At 27.1% G+C, this 13,789-nt stretch overlaps 1 protein-coding gene across 3 annotated transcripts in view; it reads right to left on the bottom strand.

Moving 5' to 3' along the window:
• Positions 1 to 740: 740 nt before the first annotated feature.
• Positions 741 to 13,789, bottom strand: part of LOC113549542 (synaptotagmin 1-like) — a 40,126-nt gene continuing 27,077 nt past the window's right edge. For 2 of the 3 annotated variants that reach the window (XM_026950899.1, XM_026950908.1), the window contains exons 3-10: positions 13,297 to 13,422; positions 13,049 to 13,191; positions 12,488 to 12,589; positions 12,207 to 12,401; positions 11,464 to 11,640; positions 7,688 to 7,805; positions 7,439 to 7,572; positions 742 to 4,159 (exon numbers count right to left, since the gene is read on the bottom strand). In XM_026950899.1, the coding sequence (XP_026806700.1) occupies positions 3,968 to 4,159; positions 7,439 to 7,572; positions 7,688 to 7,805; positions 11,464 to 11,640; positions 12,207 to 12,401; positions 12,488 to 12,589; positions 13,049 to 13,191; positions 13,297 to 13,422 (1,187 nt within the window). In that variant the 3' untranslated portion in view covers positions 742 to 3,967. Of the gene's footprint in view, positions 4,160 to 7,438; positions 7,573 to 7,687; positions 7,806 to 11,463; positions 11,641 to 12,206; positions 12,402 to 12,487; positions 12,590 to 13,048; positions 13,192 to 13,296; positions 13,423 to 13,789 lie in introns of all 3 variants that reach the window. The other variant, XM_026950915.1, reaches the window with a different exon arrangement.

Genomic DNA, 13,789 nt, shown 5'->3' on the forward strand with positions numbered 1-13,789 from the left:
TTAAATATCCTTAAAAAGAGACTAAAATAGTAAAAATCAATAAATTTAATATATTGATAAAATCGTAACTGTTTCCGAGTACTAAGATGGACTGTATTTTTAAAATTGTAATATTTCTAGAAATAATATACGAATTGGAAAGGTCATTATTACTATAGATAAATATTCGATGTAATGAATTTATTGATAATATTTAAAATATATAATGATATATTATATTATTGTAAACACTAAACATATCACTAATAAGATTTAATAAACAAGTAATAATTTAAACAGTTAGATAATCAAAAATCTCATACTAATCATATGTTTATTTAATCTTATATCTATCAGAATTTAATTAGAAATATGATATTTAAAGCAATAATCCGTGACCTTCACTTTCTTTAAAAAGTCTCAGGTCAGTCCATCAGTCCATTTATATAATTCTTATTCTTTTTTTTTTATGATGAGGCTTTTTAAAATCACAACCCTTTACAAACAACAGATGTTTATAACACAATTTATAATTCAAATCAAGTCAATAAGGTGGCGGAGAGGATGTTTAAACTCTGAGCATCCTTACACCATCCCTTATGTACTCTCTATACCCTCATATAGTCGTCGTACGTATAATATATATTTATACTGCATGTAAACTGATGAGTAATATAAGGACAAAAAATATGTAAATATACATATTATAGGTTTATAATTTACATGATAATATTATATAGGTATTTATTTATATTTATTAGTGTAGTTCTAATGCGCTATTTAACATATATATTTATCCAACATTACAGTATAGTATATTAATATATTATACATTTTTTTATGATTTATTTTTATTTTTAAACCAAAAAATACAACACGATTTTGGGATAGCTTATGAAAAAAAAAAAATAATAATAATCAATTGTTATAAAATAACAAACAATATTCATAACCAATATTGTATTATCAATACAGACGTTTCGGCATAACCGCAGGAACACAATTATTATTATATTTCGTTAGTACGTTTTTGATATTTAATGTACCTAATGCTTTTTACTCTACAAAAATCATGTATATTCTTTTGTATTTAAGTTGTTTATGTCTTTATTAGTTCCCACAAAATTACATCGCTTTTCATAATAATAATAATAATATATATATTATATATCGTTAAAAAATTACACGAATGACTTTCGTTTTCACTTCAACATGGGTAAAAAGTAATGTAAAACGTAACATTGGTTTAAAATGTTTGCGTTCGAACGTTGGGCTCTTTTTTAACTTATATAATATATTATATGTATGTATATATATATGCATGCATGCATAATAATATATATTATGGTATATATAGTATATTATAATGGCAACATTTTTAAAGCGATGAAAACGTCATTTTGGCTGGTCAATGTTTTACCGTCCCGTTTGGCGAACACCTACACAGATACTGTCGTACTGATTATAGTGGGCATTATATTATAATATAAAAAATTTTCGACGTTTATAGAGAAAAAAATCATAAAGAAAATTGAAATACGTTAGGTATCCTTTTGAAATAGGCAGGCACCGATAATATTATTATTGTTGAACAGTTTACCTATCCCTCTAAAATATAATGTTTTTCGCTACCAATATTAAAATAAGAGGAAATGCGAGCACAGTATAATAATATTATTTTAATAACAGACAAAATCTCGGACCTTGCGACCGAAACGTAGGTATCTTATTCCCGCTCTACGCGTTTTTATTCTTTTATATAATATAGACTTACTCATTTATTTCGTTTTTAATATATAATATTAATTAAGTACCTAATAATATTATTCGAATATAATACAATATTTTACATAAATAAGTAACAATAACAAGATAAACAGTACATTTCTTTACGAATATAATTTAATAGGTATATTTTGTTTGACTATAATAATATTATGTTGTGTTATTGTTATCATTGGTTTTATTTATTTGTATTTATTATTATTCGAAATAATGGTAAATTATAATTTAGAGAATAAGTATAAACGAGATTGACAAGAAACATGCGTCTATTAAAAAATTTCGAAGTTACGTTTTTCTAAGATATAATAATATAATATTATGTAGAATCGTGTTATCGTAATATCGTTTTGACTAGGAATGGAGGTATGATGAGGTATTTTTTTTGTATAGAATATAATTTTTGTCCTGATGATTCATTAATAAACGCATTTTTCCGGTCTTTCCGAGGATAACAATATTATTACAATTAAATAACGAAGACTATTTTATAATAACGTGTTAAATCTATCCGATTAAACAAAACGTAATGATAATAATAAAAATAATAATAATAATAATGGTGGTAAAATAGTATTTACACAGAGAACTTAATATAATTTATATAATATATATATATATTTATTAATAATAATAATAATAATAATAATAATAATAATACGATGGTATTATTTTCTGAACTAGGTATAGGTAGGTAGGTGTATTAAAACTAAATAATGTTTACATGAAGCGAATAACAGTGGCTTAGTATAGAACAACACCCGCGGAGGGTTAACGAAGATAATATTATAATTTATATAATATAATATATATAATATATTTATTAATGTAATATTATTTTTAATTTTTTTTTTTTAAGTAGGTATATAATTTCCGCCAAGACAAGAAGAGAAGAAAAAATAAAACAATAAAAAGATGAGAGTACCTACCTATGTATAATATATTACCTGTTAGGGTGATGATATATAGGCAACATATTATATATTATTATTACCGGCAATATTACTACCTATATAATTAAAATAACGCAGAGAAGACATCGGTGTATATTATAATATGACGTATTTTGTAATATTACAGTTATAATGTTAGTTTTTGTTTTTGTTCGGTATCGACAAGAATTTCGTATTGTTCTCAAGTACAATATTTAATTACGCGAAGGATTTGCTAGGATTTTGCTTTTTGAGGAGGGGGCTGATGATTTGTCGTGAGAGGATGCTTGACCGGGATATTTTGTGTGCTGATGCCGTGGGTTATGATAATTTTGACTTATGTAATACAAATTACAATTTTAATACACGGTTACTCGTTATTTTTAGAAAAGCGTTTTTAAATTTTCCGGAAATGTTGGGGAGGGATGCAGCGTCCTTTGCCTCCCCTGGCTATGCCACTGAATTATATGTTTTAAAAATACAACAACATATAGCTATACCACAACAAGACGGCGTTTTTTTTATCACGTAGAATAATATTTCTGTAGTTGGCGCCTGAACGATGAACGACGGTCATTAAGTGTACGGGGGTGGCGCAGATGCATGAACTAAAATATACCTACATATACCACATTACCACATACCTGTTACCTGTTACCTATATAATATTGTATGTTAATATACCTTAGTTCATGTACGGTCTTATAAATTGTATCTATGTACGTATAATATACCGATGTAATGTCTACGACCAGTAAGTGGTAAGTGTCTTTTGGTATTACGATTTATTACGAACGGATAACACTTTTTCGGGGGATCGTGACGACGGGGATTGACGTTTATTACGGATTGACGACAACTGTAATTATTACATGATATTTAAATGAAATCGCTGTAGTTCATGTGAAAATAAGGAATGATGAGAATATCGATATGCTCACGCGCCGGACATGAAGTGAGTACGTATTATTATATTAATAATGTATGGAACGCTTGCGAAAATATTTATAATATGATAATACACGAAATCGCGCGTTTTCTCGTTTAGACAGTTATCTATTTCGATATTATTTTATAGTGTACGCTGTACCTATGTAAGGCATGTTATAGGCGTCTGTTTGCAGTATTTCAGATTCCGAATTATTGTGTGTTGTTTTGAGGAATTATTTCTGTTATAATATTATGACGTCCGCGATTGGGACGAGCGTGGTTAAGCGATGACTGCGACCGTCGGCGATGTTCTGTCGTCCGGTCGGTTCTTGTGTAATGTTATTTTAGTTTTTCGCGTCGTCGTCCGGATCCTTCAGCGTGTGCCACTGCGCGATCGGACGTCTCGGCGACGCCAGCATGTCGGACCAGTGCCGTAGTTCGGTGCCGGTAGCGTTGTAACCCAACACCACTTTGCCGATGGGCTCGGACGTACCGATGCGATCGTAGTCGACCACCGTTACTACCAGATTGACTTTCTGCAAGTAATCGAAGTAATATTATATGATACATATTTTTACATATTTTATTTTTCGATAATATTATATTGTATTATTATTTAGAGCTGTGAATTGCGATTTATATCAAGCATAGGTATATGTTGTTTCGTGCCGTGTTCTTTTTACAGATTTAGTTAGTATCTACCCGAACGTTCACGGATCGCCTTATATTGATGTAAATTCTCTAATTTTTATTTTGCATGTTTTTACATATTTTTAGTATAATGAAAACAATCGAATATTTTGATTACTGACATAAAAAATGCAGGTAGTTTTTATTTATGTTCAAACGAAAATAGTGCAAATGGCTAGATTCGTAGTTATTTAAATTTTATAAGACCAGATATTTTTTTGTGTTTAATGAAAAAATGGATCTATGTAGAAGAAGTACCCAAGGTTAACAAAACTGAATTAATCTACATAAAAACTTACTTAATTCAATCTATTTTAAAATAATAAGATGCTTCTCGCTCAGTCACGTAATTTTATATTTTTAGTTGTAAAGGTGTAATGACAGGACTACAGGAGTATCTAATGAATTAATATAAATATATTTAAGGTATGATTTTAAGAGGATGTCGTCAACGCACAATTAGTTTTCTCTCTCTGACTCACGCGTCACATAAACAATTTTTGTTAAGCTGAACCAATCTTATGTTTTTAGCTTTCATTTTAGAACAAATTTATGCATTATCAAAATTATTGTAAAGAAGCTTTGATTGTACGTTAGATTTTTTTACGATATTACAATTTTTCTGCGATACATGAGCACTTTTAAATTGCAATATTTTACATACGCATAATTAATTTTCATAAAAAAATTGAAATATCTAAAAAAGCTAACATACAAATATAGATGCGGTTTTTAACTTTAAATTTGATAGTAGATCAACTAACTATAATATAAAATTCAAAAACTCTAAAATACCAAATCAGTTCTTCTAAACACAAATTTGCTGTATTGTGCGTGTATCAGAAAGTATGAGGTATAAAACGAATAGTGCACTGACAACTTAACCTTTTTTGTTTGCGATGGGTTATCACATTACTTTAAAATTTAATTTAAAAACACAAATGAAACACAAACAACTTAAACGTCTCGTCCAATTCTTGTACGAATTTATAGATTTTTCTTATATATTAGTATAGAAATATTTTAGTTGTGATGAATGGATTATGAGACAAAATTATTATTTTCTAAAAATCAATGATTGTTAATAACGTATTGTTTTTATACAGTTTCCGTCAATCAGTATAATAGGAATAATAATTTTGACTTCAAATCTCGAGATTTAATTTACATTGGTTAAAGGTACTGCAGTATTGTAATCAAATCAAGCTACTGTATGTCTGTATGCTGTATGTTAGGTACAACTCGTACCAATGTATCTACAACGGCAAGCGGCGTACACATAAAGTAGAATATAATATAGTCACGTAAAAGAGAAACGAGAAAACTTTTAAAGATGTATAGCCTAACCGTATAGGTGTATAATTAAATATTTTTATCATACAACTTTAGTTTATATTAATTAAAATCATAAAAGTTGGCTTACAAAATAATATAAACCACATCAAAATATTGTATCCGTGACAAGGATAGTGAAACAGACCGTTGCATATATTATAAATTTATAATTTAAACAAGATTATTGTTTTAAATGTAAACATTAATTTACTCGAAAAGTTTAACGTTTTTGGATTATTTTTTTAGATAGATTGAAGTCATTACAAAACAAAAATTTGCTGTTAAAATGATAATTTATTTTTTTATTTTTTATACTAAAACTTTTTATGTTTTTATTTTTTTAAAAGAGCATAAATATATAATTTTATATTCTGGAATATATATTTTTTTAATTTCTATGTATAAAAATCCATTTTTGAACGAGTAATTAACATAACAAGTATTTAACGTTTAGATTAGTGGAGTGGAGCAGTCAGAATGGATATATATATATAAGGTTACATGTAGCTAAAAAAGTTTATCTAATTTAACCTACTCTGCAAAATGTCGGTTCACCTCCCTCGACTAAATTTTAAAATTTAAATATTTATAATTTATAAGTTTATAATTGTTAATTAACTATTCGTTTGGTATTTGATTTTTTTATTTATTGAAATTTTCAGAAAAATATTCTGCTTCAGAATATGAAGTTAAAAATATATTACTACCATTAAAAAAATTTAAAAAATATAACGATACAACTTTTTTTTAAATGTTTTGTTTACTTTTTTGGGGTTTACAACTTCTCTAAACAAAATATTCAAAAATTTTAGAAAATTACTAAATTTATTAATTTGTTACTTAAGAAATATAATACTAGTTTATTTTTATAATTGTATTTATTTGTAACAATTATAAGATATTAAATTAGTAAGAGAACCCAAACTGCTTAAAATTACTGATTAATAAAAATAATTGCACATGTTACATATTCATAATCTATATTAATATAAAATAATTGAATTTTTATTATACTAACATTTTTAAACTTGAAAATTTTAAATCTGATTTGATAATTCAAATAATTCATGGTGAAAATAGGTGTTTAATAAAATTAAACTTATTACTATGCGTTCAACTTGGTAACATAAAAAAAATACACACGTAGGTACTTATACTTTCCATAATTTAAGGGATAACAAAAATATATTATAAATAATATAAAGATGTCAATTTCGCTTACATACTTTGAATCAAATATAATTGAGCTATTGCCTATTTTTATATAAATTACTAGGTATACCTTTGTATATATACAAACAATTTATGAATTGCTTGGACAGCGTCACCTTGAACTTTAAAAGTGAATTCGGAAATTATTAAAATGTATGTCTGCGTAGTTAAAATTACGATAGTGACTAAGAACGTTAACCGACTGTCACACTTTCTGTTTTTTTGGTTACTACATAATAAATTATTTAAATAACTATTTTTTTTTTGCTAAGTTCGAAATAAAAAAGTTTTATTATAAAATCGATTATAACAAGAAAGTTCCAACATTTTAAATCAGGGGACAGTTAAAAATGGCTTTTTAAGTTAAGTTACAGCATTTTTTTTAGCTTATTGAATATTAAATTATGTTCTAGAGCTCTAGACTAATTATCAACAATGTATCGTGTTTAGTCTATAAACAAATATTAACACGTGATTTATGCACGTTTAATTTTTTTATACAGTTCTAAAATTTAGAGGTATTAATCTATACCTAAAACTATATTATTATAATTTTTGAAAACATAAATTTTATTTACTTGTATCTGTTCGAATGGCACTTCGAATGTGAACGACTCGTTGTAGTATGGATTGAGGGTACACTTTTTTATACTCGTTTTCTTTTTCTTTAATCTTTTTCCGTTTTGCATTAATGCGATCTTCACGTACGGATCTACAATGTAACGATATTATATTATACGACATGTAATGATTGACGAAAACAACGTGAGTGTAGGAAACTTATCGTACGATACGATTGGAAACGATGGTTTTTATCGTATTTTTACCTGAGAGTCCACCAACGTCCATTTTCTTTAAGTTCTTAGCTTCCAATATCACTACTGTAAGTTTTCCGGCAGTGGGCACGTAACGCAACGAGAAGCAAATGTCTCCCAGCTTATTATCCTGAAAAAGGGCAAAACAAATAATTTTAATGTCAAGATACGTTTGTAGGCATAATCTTTCGAATCGGTACAAAAAAAAAAAACAATCCAATTTTCTAAAAAAAAAAAACAAATTGATTTTTTACATGGGAACTTGTACTAGGTAATACAGCATGTTCCAAATGATTTGTGCCACTAGATGTGAATTTTGAATCTAATGATGTTATATTATTATTATTGTAGATCTTAAATATACGCTTTGGAATATTCAAATTCTAAGTAACCACTATACCTAAGTGTTTTGACATTCTACGCTATATAAGGTCTAGCACCCACTGCTCTATATAATATAATAATAAAAACAGTAATTTTAGTATAATAACAATAAAATATAATATTTACTATTGGTCAATATAATATGTATTATAGGCTATTCCTTATAGAACATAATAGTATGTTTATTATATTATACACCCTATATTGTGCCTGGGTGTTATGTTTCCAGGTTTTGTCAATATGATATGGTGTTTCATAATAAAATATTATGAATGTTTTTAAATTTATTTTAAATTCCGATTAACGATATACGCTGTCGATTTAAAAAATAGATACATGACGTAATATTCTTAAATTGAATTGTTGAAAAAAAATTGTGTTTTATTTTACTTAAAAAATTATTAATTGCAGGAGAAATTTGAATTTAATTGGATTATCAAAAATTAATAAATTAAAAACTGATACACATAGGTTTATTTTTTGGTTCTTTGTATGATTTAATTAATATTTTATCGTTAATGAAAACATCGTATTTATAAAAAATTAGCGTAATATAGTTATTATTATTATATTCAGCTCCAATAAATACCTACAACACAATTATACAAACTATATAATAATATATATGCTAATAATATTATTCAATACATTGATCCTAATTAAATCTAAAATAATATCATACCGTTGTTTTTGTACGTAAATGTTACTCAATGTCTATGTACAAAAACATAACCTTTAGATCATAACAATAATATATACGTGAAAATTTGCATATTTCCAGAGAACTACTGTATAAATAGTTTCGCCACACTTGACATTGGTATCAAAGGTTGAACTGTATCGAAGGAAATAAATACCTTCATATTATAAGTAACATGTTGCACGATGTATTGTTTAAATTATTGGTTTTAATATAAATATTAGTTGGTTTTTTGTGAAAACCAAAAAAATATCGAACTATTGTATAAATTTAAACTTTGTTAATGAGAAATTAATGATTTAAGTAAATGATTTTTATGCTTGCATGATTCATATGTGTTTTGAATAGTATAACAACTGAAATGAAAAATAATTGTTTTGCGTTGTGTTGGGACAGAATGCCACTGATAGACAATATAACAGTCCGTATAATAATGTATTATTTAATAGGAATATAAATGAAATAAAAAAATAGCTAATGAAAACTATAATATTCGTCTTGTAGTTTAACATTGCAAAACGGTTGAAACGTAATACCGTATGCGTTATGTCAATAAAAATGGTCAAATATCAATATAAAGTTTTATTCATAGATATTAATAATATTTTATACTTTTGTATGATTATTTAGTAGGTTATTGTAATATAAAGTTATGAATTACGTTTTTATAAAGTACAATCTTGAGATTTTATTTTGGGTTTTCATTGAAATATTTTGACAAATGCCATAACGTTCATAATGATGCCTATAGTTAGATAAGTTAGTAAGTTATACAATTTTTGTGTAAAAACGAGGAAATAATACAACTTTCTTAAAGATATGTTATTTGTTAGGAATTAGAAATGTGTATTAATAATAATACATTTTTTTTTTTAATTTATTAGTACAAAATAATGAACAAATATAAGTTATTATATGTTAGTTTAATAACCGTGTTATCCTAATATGCCATTATATTTTACTTGTAACAAAAAAATGTAACGGCTATTTATCGTATTAGTGTTTATATGTGTAAAAAAAAATATTTACAATTACCTATTCACGTAGATTACTTGTAAATTAAAATATGTGGCAAAACACACAATGGTTCGATAGAAATAATTATTAACGGTGGCAAGTAGGTATGAATTGTATTAAGTTAATTCGCGTGTAGGAAAGGGGTTGGGGTTATTTAGATTTAGACCATTGATACCAATTCTGCGTCTGCGACACTTGATCACAACAACAATAAAATTAAATATAACGTCAACGCTAGCCGTCGACGAGGGAAAAAACCGTGAAAAAGTCACGTCCATTTTCTTTCAACGAGAAAAACTGTCAAACGCATGAATATCTAAAAAAATATTCCTAGAACATCGAAAACAAAGGATTTAAATATAAAACTGATGTATATATATAATATTATATTTATATATATATAAAAAAAATCATAATAAATAAAAAATCATAATATTAGCAGAACACCACAAAAACACGAGACACAGCACACATTTTGGTATGACACAGGGCTATATTTCGGCTGAGGAGGCCGTTGTACTTACGTGAGTATATATTTTTTACATTGTTGGTTTTCGTGGTGCACCGTGTTCCAAAAAAATCGGGTCGATTTTTTGTATTCAAACCAAAACAATACAAACAGAAAAAATAACAAAATACAATGCTTGCGAACAACAATAGATAATAATATGAAAAAAATGTAGATGTAAAGAAGAAATAAAATATTGCAACAATATATATATAGGTATATATAATGTAAATGTAAGTGTATATATAAATATATATACAGGGTGTTTTTTAAATAGAACATCACAATTGTATGTATAGTTTGTGAAATACTTGTATCTTAGTTTTATTTTACTGGAAACTTTTAACCATACACTATTCTAGCTTTAGTAGGTACTCTAAAAAAAAAATAGAATAATGCATAGTATAAAAAAAACAATAATAAAACAAAAATTACAAATATTCTTTGAAACACAGCCGGTTCACTTAAAAAAAACCCTATATATATATAAATATTACACACCATACACAGCCACACATATAATATATTATCTAATAAATAATAATTTATATTTGTATATATTATATGTGTGTGTGTGCGTGTAATAATATAATAATATATAGAATAGAAAAGTATTGCATGCTTGTTTTATACGAAGATCACTGATCCCAAAATTAACCAATGAATTAATTAAGTAGATAAAAATAAGGATTAAATTCAAACAATAGTTAAATATAAAATAAACATGAGATAGAGAATAAAACTAATATTATCTATATTATATGAAAATAGCCATGAAATAGTGTTTGTTCCTGTCCGCTGTAGATTTGAGAAATTACACATGAGTTTTACCTACTAGTTGGCTATCATGATCCGATTGAGAGTGGAATAAAATATTATCGTAACAATATTATAATTTGTCTTTTAAAATATTGTAGTTAGAAGTTAGTGTTTTATTTTGAAACGCTCAAAAACGGAGAAATACTTCAAAGGATTTCGATGAAGTTTTCTTATCATGAAAAAATTCACAAGTTACTTTTGCGTGTATACAATCAGTATGACAAATTAATAATAATAATAACAACAATAATAATATGTTACTTATGGACAAGAACAATATAATAATAAAGGAAAAGCTTATATTAAAATATAATATAGACTCCCATAAAAAATTCGCCACGATCGCTTTTTATTACTGACCTGTCCTCCTTCTCCTTCGACCGACTGCAATTCTCTCCATTCTTCAATCGTCTGGGCCAAATCAATCTGACACAAGGGCACTTTTACTTCTCCTATTTGATCGTGCTTGGAGAACCGGTCAAAATCAAAAATTGCAAACACCAAAGTCTTGTTCATCGCATCTGCATAAGGTATCCCCTGTTGGACGACGAAAAGAATACAAGTAAATATATGCAACTCAATTATATATGTACGTCATAAATCGAACAACACTGTGCGCACTTTTATTATAAGCAGGCAGTAGTAAAATGCGGAGTATTCTTTTTTTGTAGTTACAAATATAATGGGAGAGGAAGTGAAATTATTCTACCCCTTAAATAATTTACTAATAATATAAATGTATGAATGAGAATATTATACAGCAGTCTAAGAATTTAGTATGGAATTGAATTGTTAAATTAGTAAAAATATATTAAGTTAAAATTCATATTAAAATTAGCAACATTTATAGTTCACCTACCTTTATTATATAAATAATTTAACGATAAATTAATAATTATATACAATTAAAAATGCATACAGAAAAATAATATTAAAGCTCAAGAATAACGATTTAAAAAAGTATTATAGTATTCAATAAAATAGAGCTTACCCTACAGATTATGCCTATTTAGGTATTTATTATTTGATTTTAAGTACATTTTTATACGTTATAAACTCATAATTGATAACGTTAAAAAATAATAATAAATATAAATACGTACTTTGAACTGGAATGTTTCGTTAAAGACAGGATTCAGCGTTTTTCTGTGCACTTTAGTTTCGAATTTTTTCTTTTTGTCCGGTAATAAATAAACTTTCACGTATGGATCCGAAGTACCTCCCATGTCCAGAGCCGGTAGGTCTTCCGCTTGGATCACAGTCACAGAGAGAGTATTTCCTTGGAAATCATATTCCATCTGGAACACGTATATAGTTTTTTACCCATGCCACTCAATTAGAAAAAAGTCGGATATATAGATATATTATTACTGAGTAGTTATACCTTGAACTGTAACCTTCCTAACTTTTTCTCGTCCTTCGTACTGTCTCCTTCTTCCGCGATTTCTTCCGCATTATCAGCCAATTCTTCCATGTCTGGTTGTATCTAAAAAATAACAGAAATTGTACTTCCGACGATGTAAAATTCGTTTTTTTCAATTAGTTAAAAGTTCTTCTGTAATATTATGTGCTAACAGTAGAATTTTTATACATTTGTATTGTGTAATCCATATTTAATTATAGAATTCTATAAATAGTTTAATATATGTTTGATTGATTTAATTTTGAATATTTCAGAGTATAATTGAATAGAGTTACAGCGTTAAAGATCGATACATTTGTATTTTTTAAATTATTTTCGGTAGACTGTATTAATTAATAGTTTATTTGTTTATTATTTAAATAATAATAATGATATATTATAATCACTTTGTTGTTCAACATTAATTAAATGTATAAGACTATAATGTACGTCGTTATTTTGTACAATAGTACCAAAAACAGGACGATTAAACTAAAACCTATTATCAGGGTTATGCTGTCTAATTTGTTTAAAAATCCTTACTTTTTCTTTGTAGGCCGAGCCCAATAGTTGGACAGCTTTTAGATCGACAACGCCTTTTCCTTTTTTGCCATCTTTTGTTCTTCGTTTCCTGAAGAATCTGTGTATGCAAAAGCCCACAAATCCAACGGCTAGTAATACTACCGCTATATACACATAATATTATATAAGTTCAAATAATTAAATTATTTAAGTTATTGAACAAAATATGTAATTTTGTTGTAATTAATTTACAGAAAATTGTTGCTGACCTATTATTATAGACCAAGACGCCCATGGCGGCACTTCCGAACTATCCGTTGGAGTCAGAGTGTTTGGCGTGGACGTGATGAATGGTATGCTTGGCGTCCTCAAATCTTTGTCAGAGAGTTTAGTTTCTGCACATAAATACAATTTTAGTGAAATTAGTTAAATATAATATTGTTATTTTATAGCATATTTATTTATATATTCTATTTGTTTTGTCTAATTTACTATCTAACAATGCGATGTATTGTGTCTATTTCGCACTATAACCACGGTGACATGGGGGTGGTGTTTGTGTATTTGTTTGTGCGTGTGTAGAAGATGGTATCCTTAAAATCTCCCTCCCCTGGTTATAAAGGAGGCTTAAGGATCCACCAAGATATCAAGACACGCAATAAAAAATAGTAATTTCCGCAAAGGCCGTTTGCGATGTATAAATTGACTTCTTTGATTATTGGCCCGTCGCAAAATGCAAGACATGTGCTTTAGCAACATTTT

The sequence above is a fragment of the Rhopalosiphum maidis genome, chromosome 4 (assembly GCF_003676215.2).
Source record: "Rhopalosiphum maidis isolate BTI-1 chromosome 4, ASM367621v3, whole genome shotgun sequence".
Classification (NCBI taxonomy): Eukaryota; Metazoa; Arthropoda; class Insecta; order Hemiptera; family Aphididae; genus Rhopalosiphum; species Rhopalosiphum maidis.